The 17,608-nt window shown below is 41.6% G+C and overlaps 1 protein-coding gene across 7 annotated transcripts in view; it reads right to left on the reverse strand.

The window, feature by feature from the left end:
• PLA2R1 (phospholipase A2 receptor 1) overlaps positions 1-17,608 on the reverse strand; it is a 116,097-nt gene that overhangs the window by 87,885 nt on the left and 10,604 nt on the right. For 5 of the 7 annotated variants that reach the window (XR_010410165.1, XM_045868780.3, XM_064586606.1 and 2 more), the window contains exons 2-4: positions 11,963-12,009; positions 10,945-11,328; positions 8,507-8,671 (exon numbers count right to left, since the gene is read on the reverse strand). Coding sequence is in view for 6 of the 7 variants with exons in the window: in XM_045868780.3 (XP_045724736.1) it covers positions 8,507-8,671; positions 10,945-11,328; positions 11,963-12,009 (596 nt within the window). In the remaining variant the exon portion in view is untranslated. The remainder of the gene's footprint in view (positions 1-8,506; positions 8,672-10,944; positions 11,329-11,962; positions 12,010-17,608) is intronic. The other 2 variants (XM_045868781.3, XM_054506174.2) reach the window with 1 other exon arrangement.

Here is a 17,608-nt window from a genome sequence, read left to right on the forward strand (position 1 = left end):
TATAGTTTTCTTTACTTGTGATGTCTTTGTTTGGTTTCAGTATCAAGGTAATATTGGCCTCACAGAATGAATTGGGAAATGTTCCCTCCTCTTCTATTTTTTTCATTTACTCTTTAACCCACTCAGTTTGGCAACTAGAGTTTACTTGGTAAGGTCATCAGTGACCTCCATGTTGCCAAGTCCAGCACTTGGCAAGTTGCAGATCTTGTCAAATCAAGCCCTTCGGCAGCATTTGGCAAGTTGAGTTCCCTGTCTTGGCTGATGCACTCTTTTTTCTTGCCTTTACATGCCTGGCTACCCTTCTACCACTTTGCCTATTCTTAGTCTCCTTTGCTGGTTCATTCTTCTCTGTTCAAACTAAATGTTGAGGTCTTAAGACTTGGCCCTGAGTCCCCTTTCTTTCTATTCTACACATACTCTAGACTGTCTAACCCATTCCTATAAATCCCTTTACTACAACTCTCAAATATATAGAGACCTCTATGTCTAACTGCCTAGTCCACATCTCACATGATTGACTGATACATAACATGTCCCAGTCTGAATGCTTCATTGTCTCTTCCAAATCTGTATCTCCATTAACTTTGCAATGCATATCAGAAACCTGGGGTCTTAATTAACACTTCATTTTCTCCCTTATCCTTCAAGTCTGTCCTTACCAGTGAGAAATCCAACACCTGGTTAAAAATCTATATATGTTTTTTCAGGCCTGACCATAGGCAATTACAAAGGCTTTATCTGGTAGACCTCATGGGGGAAAGCTCCCCTCCCATATCAGACTTGGTTCACAGACGATGCACTAAAGTCTCTGGAGGGAGTTTCAGTCAAAGATTCAGGCCCCCCTGGACCATCATGCTCTTCACATTCCTAGCTCTGGCTCCTTCATTTCTAAGCCTCTTTTTCTGAGGCCTTGGGATGATATCCTCTTCAGGTACCTCTACTGAGGTTGGGGGTAGAGGAGGGGGAACCTTGAAGACAGTTTTACCCACTCTGACTCAGTGCCCAGTCCTTTTCCACTCCTAGCTTTTCCGTCCCCACTTACCCTTGACCCCAGAATCCACAAAACTGAGGAGGCTTTTGTTGAGGGCTCTCTCAATAGCCTGTGCTGATCCTTCTAACCTTTGACCAGTGTGCCATTCCATAAGGAAAATGGAGCAAGAGGAGTTGGTGCTTCCTCCCATTTTAGGTTCTTGCTTATATCTCACAGTAAGTGATAAAAGGCTTAACTCTTTCATTTTTGGCTTGTTGCTTTAATCAGCTACTCAGACACATGATAGCTCAGCTTCTTCTCTCCAGCTCAGCTGTGTTCCTAAGAACCACATCTTATTCAGTCTATCTCCAGATTAGATTTTCAATACATCTATTCTCCAACCCACTTTCTGCTACCTAACTCAAGTCACCACTATCCCTGATTCAACTATGCTGGGGCCTTATAACTGGTCTCAAGGATTTCCTTCTTGCCCTCCTGCAAGCCATTTGCCATAAAGAATTCAGAGTGATCCTCAAAAAATTTTTAAATCATTATCATATCACTGCTTAAGATCCCTTTATAGCTTCCATTTATAGTTAGAATTAGGTAAATCTTTACCTCTAGAACACCTTGAATTATCATGCTTCTGCATGAGTTGGCCTCTGCCAACTTTTCCAGAGTGTCTTGCTCCTCTATCCCTTACTGTGCTCTTGCCACATTGTCTTTCCTAGGTAGTAGTAACCTCTTTCCCTCCTCAAAGCCTTCAGGCATTTGGCTAGTGGCACACTGTGGGTAAAGGTAGGAAAACAATCACCCTTGGGCAGGTGAGAGTATTTTATCATGGATGTTGTTTAGAATTGTCAGTGCATGTGCATGGTGAGTCAAAAGCATATTGACGTCTAGTTGGTTTTATTATATTTTTTAGTTCTATTCAAACAATATATTTCCTTTATTGCCTGTACACCTAGTGCTGACCATTCCCATAGACCATGCACCTCTAGATGGATATCTCAATCTCATCCTCTCACTTTCCATCTTGATAACTGTTATTCATCTCTTGGACTAGAGATTTAAATACAACATACTCAGAAACTCTTTCCTTGACTCACAAATTTAAATTAGATTTCTTACTGATAACACCATTTCTTTAAAAGTAGCACTTATCAAAAATTATATATCAATTTGGGTATTTTACTTGAATGTGAACTTCATTAGGACAGGCACTATGACTTTCATCTTTCATGTTCATGGTTATAATCCCAGCACAAACTTGGCACATAGTAGGTGTTCAATACAGATTTGTGGGAATGAATGAATGAATGGTTTGTGAAAATAAAGATCAGGCATGCATTGTCATAGAAGTCAAGGAGAGACAGTGGACTGAGGAATGAAAGCAAGGTGAAGAAGTATAGACAATTCTTTTGAGAAGTCTGTCTATGGTGGGGGGGTAAAAGACATGGGTGTTTTCAGGAGACAGAAGTGGGTATGAAGGTGTTATATTATTTTTAAGATATTTTAAGACTTGAGTGGGTTTCTCTTACACTGTTGGTGGGAATGCAAACTGGGGCAGCCACTCTGGAAAATAGTATGGAGGTTCCTCAAAAAGTTAAAAATAGAACTACCCTATGACTCAGCATCTGCACTACTAGGTATTTATCCAAAGGATAGAAAAATACTGGTTCAAAGGGCACATGCACCCCAATGTTTATAGCAGCATTATCAATAGTAGCCAAATTATGGAAAGAGCCCAAATGTCCATCGGCTGATGAATGGATAAAGCAGATGTGGTATATATACACAATGGAATATTACTCAGCCATCAAAAGAATGAAATCTTGCTATTTGCAATGATGTGGATGGAGCTAGAGTGTATTATGCTAAGCAAAATAAGTCAGTCAAAGACAAATGCCATATGATTTCACTCATATGTGGAACTTAAGAAATAAAACAGATGAATATAGGGGAAGGGAAAAAAAAGAGAGAGAGGGAAGCAAACCATAAGAAATTCTTTTTTTTTTTTTTTTAAGATTTTATTTATTTATCAGAGAGAGAGAGACAGAGGCAGGCAGAGGGAGAAGCAGGCTCCTTGCTCAGCAAGGAGCCCGATGTGGGACCCGATCCCAGGACCCTGGGATCATGACCTGAGCCGAAGGCAGACGCTTAATCGACTGAGCCACCCAAGCATCCCAACCATAAGAAACTCTTAACTACAGAAAACAAACTGAGCGTTGATGGAGGGAGGTGGGAGGGGGATAGGTTAATGGGTGATGGGTATTAAGGAGGGCACTTGTTGTGATGAGCACTGGGTGTTATATATAAGTGATGAATCACTAAATTATGTACCTGAAATAAATTTTGCCATATGTGTTAACTAACTATAATTTAAATAAAAACTTAAAATAAAAAAAAAGACTTAAATTAAGCAAGTTTAACTACTAATGGAGAAGGATCCAGTAGAATGGTGGGCATTGAAATCACCTAGAAAACTTGTTAAAACAGATTGCAGGGCTGCACTTCTAGAATTTCTGATATAGTTGTTTGGGGTGTTGCTAATAATTTTCCTTTCTATCAAACTTGCAAGGAATGCTGCTGCTGTTGGAATGGGGATCACACTTTGAGAAACACTGAGATACAGGTTGGAGAAGGTTGAATGGGAGGCTCTGGAGTCCAAGCGGGGAGATTTGCCCTAGGTAGAAGGAGGAACACTATTGTATAGGGTGGAGAAAAAAAGATGGGTGCAGACCCAGGTGGGCTTAAAGGTTAGGGAACAGAAATTGTCAAAACTTTCCCTCTGATGGATCCTGTTTTCATTATGAGTAAGAACTGAGGTCATCTGATGAGAATCAGGAAGGAGAATGGGGGGTAGGGTAAGAAGTTAGAGGAGGATAGGGAGGTTGGTATGGTCATTGTGGGGAGCAAGAGAGCAGTATGACAAAAGAGAAATAATAGCATTGCAACCAGTGTTGGAGGCTTAGGTGAGGTTCACAGTCATACATCTATGTTGATACCAATCTGCCCATTACACCATTGAAGTTACTGATAAAATAATTGTATCAGCTGAATAAGGTTCAAGGGCAATCAGACCATTCCAGAGGTTGAAGTCTTAAAAATATCTCAAGCTAACTGAACATGACTGTCCAGCTGTGTAAGACACACAATTAAGAGGGACTCATCATGGCACAGAATTGCCTCTAAACAAACCCAGAGAGAATCCTATATATCTCCTTGTTCCTGAAAATCTATAGTAACAAGTGCTTTATTGTATCCCTCCTGCCAGTGTGTTTATATATGTAGTAGTACTAAATTTAAATTTTGCTCACTTAGTCAACTTTTTTTTTTTAAAAAGGAAGCATCATTTTACAGTGAGATACTAAAAACTTCCATTAAGAAAGTTGAGATACAGAAGTACAAATCTTTGCTTTATTCCACTCACTCCTTTCTGTCCTATTCACTTGTTGCTCCCGTGGAAAGAGCTATCAGCTTGCTCAGATTTCAGCCTTTGACACATCATTTTGAGTTATGTTGGTTACGAGGAACCAAAAGTAACAAGAAAGGAAGAAAACTGGAAGTGTAATTTAGCACTATACAAATGGTGCTGGTTGAGGTAAAGGTCAGGAGAGCTGGAATCTAGCAGGCTGTCAAGCAGAAGAAGCTTCTGAGCTATAGGAAGACTGGGGGGTGAAAAGCCCCAAGCACCACTGTACCCAGGCTTCCACCTGGGAAACCATAATTGAATACAGGAGACAGAGAATGGTAACAGGGCTCTTCACAGAACCTCAGGGAGAATACTGCGGTTAAAAAAAATGTCAAAATCCTAGAGGAGAACATAGGCAGTAACCTCTTCAACATCGGCCACAGCAACTTCTTTCATGACACATTTCCAAAGGCAAGGGAAACAAAAGCAAAAACAAACTTTTGGGACTTCATCAAGATAAAAAGCTTCTGCACAGCAAAGGAAACAGTAAAAAAACTAAGAGACAACCCACAGAATGGGAGAAGATATTTGCAAATGACAATACAGTTAAAGGGCTGGTATCCAAGATCTGTAAAGAACTTCTCAAACTCAACACCCAAAAAACAAAAAGTTAAGTCAAAAAATGGTCAGAAAACATGAACAGACACTTCTCCAAAGAATACATACAAATGGCTAACAGACACATGAAAAAATGTTCAGCATTTGGACGCCTAAGTGGCTCAGTTGGTTAGGCGTCTGCCTTCGGCTCAGGTCATGACCCCAGGGTCCTGGGATCGAGCCCCACGTCAGGCTCCCTGCTCACCGGAGGAGTCTGTTTCTCCCCCTTTCCCTGCTCACACTCTCTCTCACTCACTCTCTCTTTCAAATAAATAAATAAAATCTTTAAAAAAAAAGAAAAAATGTTCAACATCATTAGCCATCAGGGAAATTCAAATCAAAACCACATTGAGATACCACCTTACACCAGTTAGTATGGCAAAAATCAACAAGGCAGGAAACAACAAATGTTGGAGAAGATGTGGAGAAAGGGGCACCCTCTTACACTGTTGGTGGGAATGCAAGCTGGTGCAGCCACTCTGGAAAACAGTATGGAGGTTCCTCAAAAAGTTAAAAATAGAGCTACCCTATAACCCAGCAATCGCATTACTGGGTATTTACCCCAAAGATACAGATATAGTGAAAAGAAGAGGCACATGCACCCCAATGTTCATAGCAGCAATGTCCACAGTAGCCAAACTGTAGAAGGAGCTGAGATGTCCTTCAACAGATGAATGGATAAAGAAGATGTGGTCCATATATACAATGGAATATTACTCAGCCATCAGAAAGGATGAATACACACTATTTGCATCGACATGGATGGAACTGGAGGGGATTATGCTAAGTGAAATAAGTCAAGCAGAGAAAGACAATTATCATATGGTTTCACTCATATGTGGAACACAAGGAATAGCATGGAGGACATTAGGGGAAGGAAGGGAAAACTGAAGAGGGGAAATCAGAGGGGGAGATGAACCATGAGAGACTATGGACTCCGGGAAACAATCTGAGGGTTTCAGAGGGGAGGGGGAGAGTGGGATGGGGTAACCCAGTTATGGGTATTAAGGAGGGCATGTGTTGTAATGAGCACTGGGTGTTACATGCAAATAATGAATCATGGAACACTACATCAAAAACTAATGATGTACTGTATGGTGACTAACATAACATAATAAAAAAAAATTTAAAAAAAAGTCCCCAATATTAAGGCCATGTGAAATACATGTTAATGATATTGATATTGGTTTATTTTTTAATTTATTTTTAAAGATTTTATTTATTTATTTGAGAGAGAGGGAGCGAGAATGAGTGGGGGAGGAGGGGCAAAGGGAGAGGGAGAAGCAGACTCTCAGCTGACTGGGGAGCCTGATGTGGGGCTGGATCCCACGACCTTGGGATCATGACCTGAGCTGAAGGCAGACGCTTAACCCACTGAGCCACCCAAGCGCCCCTGCCCCAGTCTCTCCTGCATCTCTTCCTTCATCACGTCTCCTCATACTCCAAAAGCTGAGGGGTTAAAACCAGCACTGGGCCTTCAGGATTCCTAACCTCTGTGTTAAAGTCTCCACTGGGATTGGTCAATAGTCCATACCGTATTAATTGTTAAATATCTTAATATCAGCTCTGTATATAGATGTATGTTTACAGAATTATCTGCATACTGTGAATTGTCTGATGAAGAATTATCTGCAACAGGATCATTTAGGTTACTTGTCAAAAATGCAGATGCTTGGGTCCCACACACTGGACCCACTGCATCTCTGATAGAGGGGCCAGGATATGTATCGTTAACTATCCCCCTGGTGATTCTAGAATATCATATCAAATATAGTCTGTATTTTCCGGCATAGAGCAAATCTGTCTGTATTACATCTAGAGACCAAGTTCTTTGAAGGGAGGGTCCTAAGGACTAACACTCTTGATATCCACCACTATGCTTAGTGCTGCTGAAAGACAATAAAGAGAAGGAACCACTGATTCAGAAGTGCATACTGAATGGATAAGTTAGATTTGATGATGATATATGTTGATGCTGATGGCAATGGCTAATCTTGGTGAGTGCTTACCATGTACCGGAAGTACATGTACCTTAGATGCATCATCAAATTGGATCTCAATAATCCTAAAAGTTACCGTTATTATCTCCATTTTATGGCAAAGAAACGGAGACTCAAGATCTCATCATTGGGGCGCCTGGGTGGCTCAGCCGTTAAGCGTCTGCCTTCGGCTCGGGTCATGATCCCAGGGTCCTGGGATCGAGCCCTCCATCGGGCTCCCTGCTCCCACTCCCCCTGTTTGTGTTCCTGCTCTCACTGTGTCTCTCTCCGTCAAATAAACAAATAAAATCTTTAAAAAAAAAAAGATCTCATCATTGAAGGGAAACAGACTCCAAGCTTGGTCTGTCTGACTTCAAAACCTGTACTCTCTCTTATTCACTAAGCCATACTGGTTCTTAGATTAGAAAACAATTCTACAGATAACCTATAAATTCTTTGGAATTCATCTCTTCAGTTTGCGTTTGTTTCTAATTTATTTGTTGTATTTGTCATATACATGGAAGGGAGGTAGGCAAGGAAGAGGAGATAGTAGGAGCTATACTCTCTGACTTGCAAGAACCAAGGTGGAGGACACTGAATATAGAAAGTAAAAAGTATAGGGGTGCCTGGGTGGCCAGTCTGTTGAGCATCTGACTTGATTTCAGCTCAGATCATGATCTCAGGGTGGTGAGACTGAGCCCCGAGTTGGGCTCCACACTGGGCATGGAGCCTGCTTAAGATTCTCTCTCTCTCTGCCCCTCTGCTTCTCCCCCTTCTCTTTCGTCTCTTAAAAAAAAAAAAAAAAAGTAGAAGGTATATATAAATATTCTTCAATATTTAGCAGGTATTGGAAAACTTTTAGCTAAATAAAAATAAAATAGTAAAGTACTAACTGAAAAAAAGTTAGAACACTGCAGCTGTCAGATTTTGAGGTTATAGCTAGAAATTGAGCAATAAGGAAAGGGAGTCAAGATGAGAACTCATTGTTGAGAAATAATGAGGGCAATTGCGATTTTAGAAAGGTCATCAGGGGACCAGCTGATGCCTGGACTTGACAATGGTGAGATAGGCAGTCTGGACATGGAGAAATTAAGGCAGCTTATAGGAGGGGGTGGGTTGCACGTAGAAATAAAGAATGAGTTTTATATGCATTCAGGTTTGTTTTGACGTATTCTGCCCAGAAGCTGGGATTAATGAGCACACAGAGTGTTATAATTTCATTCTGGTTAAAGCATCCTTATGCACTGAGCTTAATGAAGAAAGGCTAATTAACATCTTTTGAGCATAAGAGGAAAAAAAGAATATACATCAGAATTGTCTTTTCAAGGCACAACAAACACAAAATCAAAATCTGGATAAATGGAATCAGAGTGCTTATTCAGACTTCAATATATCAATCCTGGTGCTTTTCCTTAAATACAGATAACTTTCTAATCATGCTTGATTCATTCATGACATATGGGGAAAACTAGATTTTCTTCTTACTGGGATCTGGGCAAAATCCCCACTTCTCATCTCGTTCATATCGGCTGGTCGTGGCGCACCACAGTAAGTGGCCTTCCCGGATGCATTCATGATGCCACTGTCGGTTATACTGGAAGGGAAACATGCATGGTGTCCCGTGGGCGTTCCCTTTGATTGTGTACAAATCTAGGAGAAAAAGGCAAAGTCAAATAAGCATTATGTCAACTTTGTCTTTGGAAACTGTCATGTAGTGAATGCGTTTTTTATTGACTGAGAACCTACGATGCATAAGGCCCTCGCTATCCCACAGAGAATCCTCGGGGCCTCGCTGTAGGCAGTGTGCGTGAAGGTGCAAGGGTAAGTGCTGGCTTCAGAGCACGTGCTGATAAACGGCTTGTTTACCTATTTTCTACCTGGTTATTTACAATGGTGTCCCACCACCGTAGCACACATATTTGCCAGTGGCTGAGAAGGAAAATTAAATGAAGATCTATTTTAAAATACCTTCTCACCCCCAAATACATCAGGGATCACCATCTGAGCCTCAAGAATTGTATAGGCATTTATGAATTCATTCATTCAACAGATATTTATTGGGCATTTAATGTGCCCAGCACTGGGGATGTACTAGAGAGCAAACTGCAAATGTTCCCTTTCATAGGGAGCTTCTGTTCTAGTGGGAAGTGTACAAGTAAACATATAATTTCAGATAGTTATAAGTGCCATGAAGAAAAACAAAGCAAGGCAGGAAGATAGTGTGTGTGTTTGAAGGATGGAGGAGCACTATTGTGGAGAGGGTTGTCAATGAAGGCCTCTCTGAATAAGAACGGGGTGAGGTCAAGATGCAAGTCTTTGCAAAACAGTTGTTCTGGTGGGCGGGACAGCAAATAAGAAGGGCCTGTGACAAGAGTGTGTGGGGGGTGTGAAAGGGGAAGCACAAAGAGGTGCAAAAGGAGGTGGGATTGGGGACGTACTGGAGCATCAGCTCACAGAGGGCTGGCTCTGCCGCATTATGGATTTTGGCCTTTGCTGTGAGGGTGGTGGGAAGTCAGTAGTGAGTTTTGAATGGGAAAATGACATGATCAGATTTCCATTTTTAAAGACTAACTCAGGGTGCAGTGTGGCAAACCGAACCGACACGGGGAGAGGGGAAAATAGGATGACTAGCTAGGGGGCCTCTACTGTGAGGAGGTGGCCTGTTGGCTGCTTTCTCAGAGTATTTCAATAATTGGGCATCCTCGGCCTTAAGCATGACTCAGCGGGGCGGGGGGCTTTCAGTGGTGAGGGAGTATCTGGGCCACCCTCAGTTAAGGGGGTCTTGGAGCAGAAAGGCCAGCTGTGGAGGTTTTCACTCCCTCGCCACAGTTTGCAAGGCTAGATTGAGCACACACCACATTGCCAGCCCTGGAGGTTTGGCGGTTTAGGAATTACAGGTATTTCAGGATACATCCCCCTGTTTCAGTCTTCTACTCAGTCTTCCCCTGATGTGTAGGAATGTGGGTATAAGGCTAAAAAATTAACATAAAGCAAAATATTAAGTTCTTCCTTAGAATCGAAGACTATTCAGAGTGCTGGCTTGCAACACTTGCTTATTGTAGTGAGTCCTGAAAATGGCTTGCTCTTGGCCCTCTTTATTTGGTTTATTGTAGGTACAAAAGAAAATCCTGCTTTGGATCTTAGGAGTCCCTGGCTCTGCTTCCTAGGACTGGTGTAAAGTTCTTAGAAGGATATGCTCTTGTTAAGGCATAATTCTACAGAGCATGAATTCTACAGAGTATGAATGAATGAAGAGAGCTACAGAGAGAAGTCTAAGAGCCAGGTTTGAGGTTTCAGAATTTATACCATGTTCTGTCTTTTTTTTTTTTCCTGCTCAAAATGCCAAATATTACAGAACTATGGAGAAGGAAAACCTCCACTCCTGAAACCATGCTTTTCCACCCTTTGACACTTGCCAATGGCTTTGACATTGTGGTTTATCTTTAAATGCCTTGTCCACGACCATGATGTGGATGCCAGTGAGGAGGCTTTGAGGTGCTCTGTGGACACACTCATACATGGGGCTGAGTTTCTACAATAAGAGAAATGGGGGCAGGAGAGGTTCTTCTATTCATCCTGATAAGTCTTTACTTCATAGACCTTTTCTTCCCACCTTTATTTTCTTTTTCTCTCCTAGCCTTCCATTCTTCCTCCTCCTTTCCATTGATTCCCAGAGTTATTTAAGTGTTTTCTCCCCTAATACCTTTAAATTCCAAGTTTTGCTTCTTTAGGAGAATGTAGAAAGCTCATTCCAAGACTCCAATAATCCTTTTATAATAAGCGAGTAAGCAACTAAAATGTGTTTAGCAGACGTCCGTTGAGACTCTAGGTGCTGTCATATAATTCACAAAACTTTACTTAGGGGCAAACTTTCTAAATATACCCTTTCACGAGTAGTTTTATTTCAATTATTTTTTTTTTACCTTTGTGCAGATATTCACAAATGCTTCCACCATCTGACATATAGGAAATCCACTTGTGAAGATATTTCCATGAGGCCACAAGCATGTTGTTGTGGTTCACCTGGACCGTGTACTTGAGAGGGCCGGTGAGCATGTTCCTGTTACAGAGCCATCTCAAGGAAATGTGAGTGGAATCACACTCGTATATGCTCAATGGCTGCTCTGGATTAGATAAATTCAGGCCTAGGCAGCCACTGCCTCCTATGTTAAAGAGGCGGTGGTTTGAAACCCATTTCCACAGCATGTGCTTGTTCGGTGGTTTGCAGTTCTCCAGGGTCAGTACAGATTTGCCTGCTTGAATGCATTTCTTGAGGCTTTCACTCTGGATAATGAATATTCCTTTATCTGAAACAACAAAAGAGAAAATGTGGCATGGAACTTTCATGTATCATTAACTAGTGTCATGAGGATCCCAGTGTACATTATCTATATGCGGTCATGTGTCACAATTTACAGTCATTTTGAACAGATCTGGAGTTGATGGATGGGTCCACCCGAAGAGCTTTATTTGCACAAAACAGAGGGGTTTCTTGGGAAACAAAATGGACTTGTTGGAACTAATGGGGAAGTGATCTAAGACCTCCATGGACATACAGTTGCAAAGGCTGCCTGTTGACCCACAGGGAGCGGTATTATGGCGAAGGAGCTCGCCACAGCTGGATAGAGAGCAGGGACTAAAGGGAGGGACATTGTATGCCCAGAGGTATGGTGACCCTTTGGTTTTCTTCAGGCAAGTGCCTGAATATTAGAAACCTACCAGCTGGGGGCACCTGGGTGGCTCAGTTGGTTAAGCGACTGCCTTCCGCTCGGGTCATGATCCTGGAGTCCTGGGATCGAGTCCCGCATAGGGCTCCCTGCTCAGCGGGGAGTCTGCTTCTCCCTCTGACCCTCCCCACTCTCATGCTCTCTCTATCTCATTCTCTCTCTCAAATAAATAAATAAATAAATCTTTTAAAAAAAAAGAAAAAAAGAAACCTACCAGCTGAACCAAGGGTCACTGAAATGGAAAGTTCTACCATCAGATTCCTATAGAAAAACAAAAGTGTATAAGTGAAGTGCTGTTTTGTGTCTTGATACAAGGTGCAATGCTGGTGGGAAAAAAGCTTCTCCACATTGGTTCTCAGTGCTGGCTCTGTGTGGAGTAAAAAAGTGGGGACATTTGCTCTGGGGATGGCCTCTTCACGAGAGCAGCCTCGTTGGGTGGGACCAGCAATAGATGGATGCCCAGGACACTGGCTCAGACCCGGCACCACGTGTAGATACATGAGGGATGGTAGAGGACTATGGCAGTGGCCAAGCCACTCAGGCCACAGAGAGATGTGGAGAAAGTAGGCTTTTGTGATACACTTCTGAGCCTCTAACCTCTGGAGCCGGCAGAAGAGATTTCGGTGAATTTCCTGTGGAAAAGCTGGTGGGACCCAGCCAGGGCATGGGTGTTAGCTACCTGCCCGCTATCGGACTATCTCTCAAGTCACTGGTCTGGAAAACACCTGTTATACAATTATGAACGTGTCCTCTCACAGGTTTTTTGGAGGTAGAAATCATGTCTAATTTCTTCAGTCTAAGCACGGAATGAACCGAGTACGTTATAGAAGTTCGGTAAATGCTTGATATTGATTAAATGTGCTGACACTGCACAGTCCTGCCTGCAGAGGTTGAAAGGCCTGGGGTTCCTGAGCTTCTCACCTCAGAATGTCTGGTCAAGGTCCAAGAGCTCTTTTGTTCACTCATTAGGTAGGCTCCCTTCTTATATTTTACCTCCTCTCCATTCTTTAAAAAGCTGAAGGAACCTTATCAGCTTTCCTTAAAATGGCTGTGGTTTAGGGCAAGTTGTGGTGTGTGGCGGGGGCATAGAATGACAGGCGGAGGCCTTCTGGAGATTTGGGACAGTGCAGGCCAAGCCTCCTTGTGCATCAGTGCATGGGGACAATGTTTCATTCTGGTAAAAGTTCTTTTGTTTTTTCCAAAGTTACTCAGGCCAAGAACTGATTTACTGTAACCAAAATCACTGACGACATTGTTAAAAAAAAGATTGTCAATGTATTAATTAAAGCTATACCTCATTTAATAATTGATAACTTTACTCATAACCATATATTTGGGGAGTTGAATTAGTTGTCAGAAAATTGCTTTGATCATCATATATCAGAGCAAAAGAGAAGCGAGTGTGTGTTTGGGCGGGGGAAGAGAATGAATGGTTTTAGGGAGATTTCATTTAGATCAGGAGATTTGTTTTCCTAATGAAGACGATGTCTATATGGTTATTAGTAATAGTCGTTCAAGATCAAATCCATCCCTTGCCAATGTGATGTGGACTCTGATAATTAACCTTCTCTCCAACTCTCCTTTTCACCTTTTCATGCCTGGGTAGAAGGTTAACCTTAATTTCTGTTACAATCTACTAATTACTTTCTAGCTAGCCCAGAGTTTCATTAATTTTTCACGAAAGGATAATTATTTTACTATAACTGTTCTGTAGGTTAGCTTCTATCTCAAATACATGTTCAAATATAGCCACCTACTTACTGGCTGGATCTCAGCCCCGTGGGCCTCAGTTTATACACCTAAGATGGGTAGACAGACGAGGGGTTGAGGACTCTCAATCAGGCAGACTGGTCTGGAATTTTGGGCAAATTTTTAACCTCAACAAGCCTCGCCTTTCCCTTTTGAACTGGGAGCATATGTGATACTGATCTCACAGGGATACTAAAAGTATTCCATTAAATAACCCATGCGAAGCCCATCATACACCACCTTGGCATAGGAAGACTTCAGCTAGTCGATGTTATTATTACTATCATCCCTTTGGCTTCCCAATTCTTGGTCTGCAGAAGCAACATAAATCTGATCAAACACCTGGAGAGTGCTAACTTGAGCATCCCCAAAGACTTCTCTTCTATCATTACCAGAAAAATTCATTTTTACTCTACTTTTACAGCACACAGTGTGTGTAGACTTTTTAAAAAATCCTGAAGTCACCTTTTATGGAGGAAAAATACTCTTCAAAAGCCAGATAACAAAATTCTTGTCTTGTTTGTTCAAATATGTGAGCAATCATGAATTAAGAGTCCTCATCTGTTCATCTTCCACCCTAGTATCTACCTGTGAAGTCTATACTGCAGCTCTCTGATAAGAAAGAGAAAAACACATGATGTTGACAAGCAGTGTATGGATGAGTGAATGGATGGTCTGTAAGTCTACACTGAAATTATATATCACTAAAATTTTGGGTGAATAAATAATGTTTTTAATATATTTTTTTATTATTTGACAGAGAGAGACAGCGAGAGAGGGAACACAAGCAGGGGGAGTGGGAGAGGGAGAGGCAGGCTTCCCGCTGAGCAGGGAGCCCCATGCGGGGCTCGATCCCAGGACCCTGGGATCATGACCCGAGCCGAAGGCAGCCGCTTAACCGACTGAGCCACCCAGGGGCCCCTAAATAATGTTTTTAAATATTCAAATTATTAAGTGTTATGAGAAAAGGAGTGGTGGGATCAGAACTTCTGGAGTTACACCAGTGATCATAAAAATACCCTTCTGAAGCAGAATATATTTGACAAACTTAATCCCATGCTGCTCACCTTTGGAGTGTTATGTTTTCATGCCCAGCTGCCTTTAGAATGTAGCTTTTGGAAAAGTTCCTCAGAATGTATCATAAACAAGTAGCTCTGGCTTAACAATAACAATAAATATGCCATCTCCAAAAGAATACTAGGCCATATGAAGCTAAAAAATGACCCAATCCCATTTTCCCATTAAACTATAATAGAATCTGGTCCTGGCACCATTAATCTCTATAAATTCACTGAAGAGAAAACAACTGCTTTCAAATAGACTATGAGGAGACCCAATACAGGTATCAATATTCTGATTATTGTTATATGCATATATGGGTTGTCTGTAACAAAAACATAATGTGGAAAAAGGCCACCAATCCTTAGTGTCTATAGTCAGGTTTTGAAAGGATGAAAATCAAATGTGGGAGGAATCAAGATTGATTATATATGTCAAGGACATCAGTTCTGCTTGAACACTGATTAAGTGATTAATGAAGGACTGCCAGAATTACTAAATCTCTTTGCAGTAAAATGTTATTATACTTCCCTTCATAATTATAAGTTTAAGAGGAAAGAAAGGTTTGATTTACTAGAAGTAACTTATAAGCTAACTTTTATCCTTTTTGCGGGGGTGGGGGTAGGGGATAAAATCCACAGAAGACAGTGGTTCTACTTTCTACTTCTGGGTTCTTCTGAGGAGGAGATCATTTTAGACCCACCCTTTGGCCCCACAGGATAACATGTACTTTTTTTTTTTTTTTAAGATTTTATTTATTTATTTGACACAGAGAGACACAGCGAGAGAGGGAACACAAGCAGGGGGAGTGGGAGAGGGAGAAGCAGGATTCCCTGCTGAGCAGGGAGCTCGACGTGGGGCTCGATCCCAGGACCCTGGGATCATGACCTGAGCCAAAGGCAGACACCTAATGACTAAGCCACCCAGGTGCCCCTAACATGTATTTTTCTAAGAAATGGGAGGAGAATTCTTCCTTGATCAAATGTGGAACTTAGGTTTAAGGTAATTCTTTTATGACTGCATGTAGAATATTACTACATCCTGCAAGTATTCACTGAGTGCTAACCATGTGGTAGGCACCAGAGACCAGAGACAGAGAGAGGAATTATTTGCCTAAATATCTGTCCCATAAAAGTATATCTATTTCTTCTGAAATCATGAGAATTCTAGTTAAAGAAAAGAAAGGAGTTCCATCAATTTCAAAGAAAACATTATAACTACATTTAAAATAACCCTTAAAGCAAGTGATGAAAAACAAAAGAAAATAGCCCAGAATTTAAGACACTTGACTGGATCCTCAACTAGTGTCATATGTGAGGTGGACATGGGTCCTCAGTGTCCTCGGATCATTCTGAGTGGGGAGAGTGTGTGTGGTTGCATGCACTTGCCCACTTTCCAGGGAGGAGACAGAGAACAGACTGGAAGGAATTAGGCCATTTGGAGGAGACTAACTTTACCCATAAGCCTGAACCATGAACTTTAGAGCTGGTGGGACTATAAAGGTTATTTCACTGAATCATTCTTTTACATTTTTTTTCCAAATCCATTTTGTCTCTGAAGTTTAATATCCATGTGCTCAGTGAGGACAATATAGGTCTAGTTCTAGCTTTATTTACATACATTAATTGATAACATATAAAGAAAATAAACTGCTGCAGATTGTTGCCAAAAATTTGAAGTAGGAGACTTAAAATTTCAAACAAACATTTTTTCAGTCCCTAGTATGGTATGTGTTAGGAACCCTGCAGAAAGAAGGATATGTATGTCATAGTGTTTGCCCTTAAGGAATTGATGTTAACCCTGGGAGTATATCATGAAATGTACAGAAAGAATTATAACTTAACGCTGAAGTATATTTTGATGTCAGAGGTATAAATAAACATATTGAGGTAAAAGCCAGGGCTAGGAGGGGTAATTTGGCTTTTCAGAGAAATCTCTCTCTCTTTCTCTCTGTCTCACACACACACACACACACACACACATTTTCATTCAACAGTCATTTATTAGTGACCTAACTTTTGTCACACACAGAGGCACATTGGTGAACTAGCCAAGCAAGATGCCTGTTTTCATTGCAGAAAGAGAGAAAGAGAGAGTTCAGAATAGTGGAGGAGGTCTATAGGTGCACAGCTGGGGAGGTGGGCAAGGAGGCATTCTGGGCAGAGCAAATATCACCAAATCTCAGAAGTGACAAAAATAATCAGCTCCAGGGCGCCTGGGTGGCTCAGTTGGTTAAGCGACTGCCTTCAGCTCAGGTCATGATCCTGGCGTCCCGGGATCGAGTCCCGCATCAGGCTCCCTGCTCGGCAGGGAGTCTGCTTCTCCCTCTGACCCTCCTCCCTCTCATGCTCTCTGTCTCTCATTCTTTCTGTCTCAAATAAATAAATAAAATCTTTAAAAAATAATAATAATCAGCTCCAGGGTGATGAGAGTCCACCTATATAAAAGACTTTGGTGGTTATACAATATAAAATTAGAAAGAGGTGGTTTGAGGTCATTTTACGACGAAGTTGAATTTTATTCAAAAATTTGTCTATTATTCTTCAGATGAGAGAGAGAGAGCTTTGGGAATAAGAGAAGGCATGACTGAGGCTCTGGTGTAGATGAATTGGCATGGTGAATCATTCAACAAAAGCATTTACTGAGCACTTACTGTGTGCCCAGCATTGTTTTAGGTGCTAAGAATATAGGTGTGAGACAAACGTCCAAGTTCCTGGCCTGGAGGAGTTCTCATCCTTAGGTGGGATGAGACAGTCCACCAAGGACCTGGAGCATAGTCTGGGATTATTGCTATGATCCAGTAAGGGGACAGAAGGCCTCAATTCAGCTGGGTGTGGTGAAAAAGGAAAGGAGGGAATGGTGAGACTCCAGTCACTAGAAAGAGAATTTAAAGGGGGAAGAAATGACAAGATTTAGTCATCAATGGAACATGAGGTTTCTGGAAAAGGTAATTGCAATGATTTGTTTTCTGGTTTCAGCTGTTCAGTTGGCTGGCAAATGCCTGCCAATTCCTATGATACCATGAGGTTGGAGTCTAAAGCCTGGGGGTACT

This window comes from Mirounga angustirostris, unplaced genomic scaffold (assembly GCF_029215605.1).
Source record: "Mirounga angustirostris isolate CCGP_5_RB_7025 unplaced genomic scaffold, mMirAng1.0.hap1 SCAF_3, whole genome shotgun sequence".
Classification (NCBI taxonomy): domain Eukaryota; kingdom Metazoa; phylum Chordata; class Mammalia; order Carnivora; family Phocidae; genus Mirounga; species Mirounga angustirostris.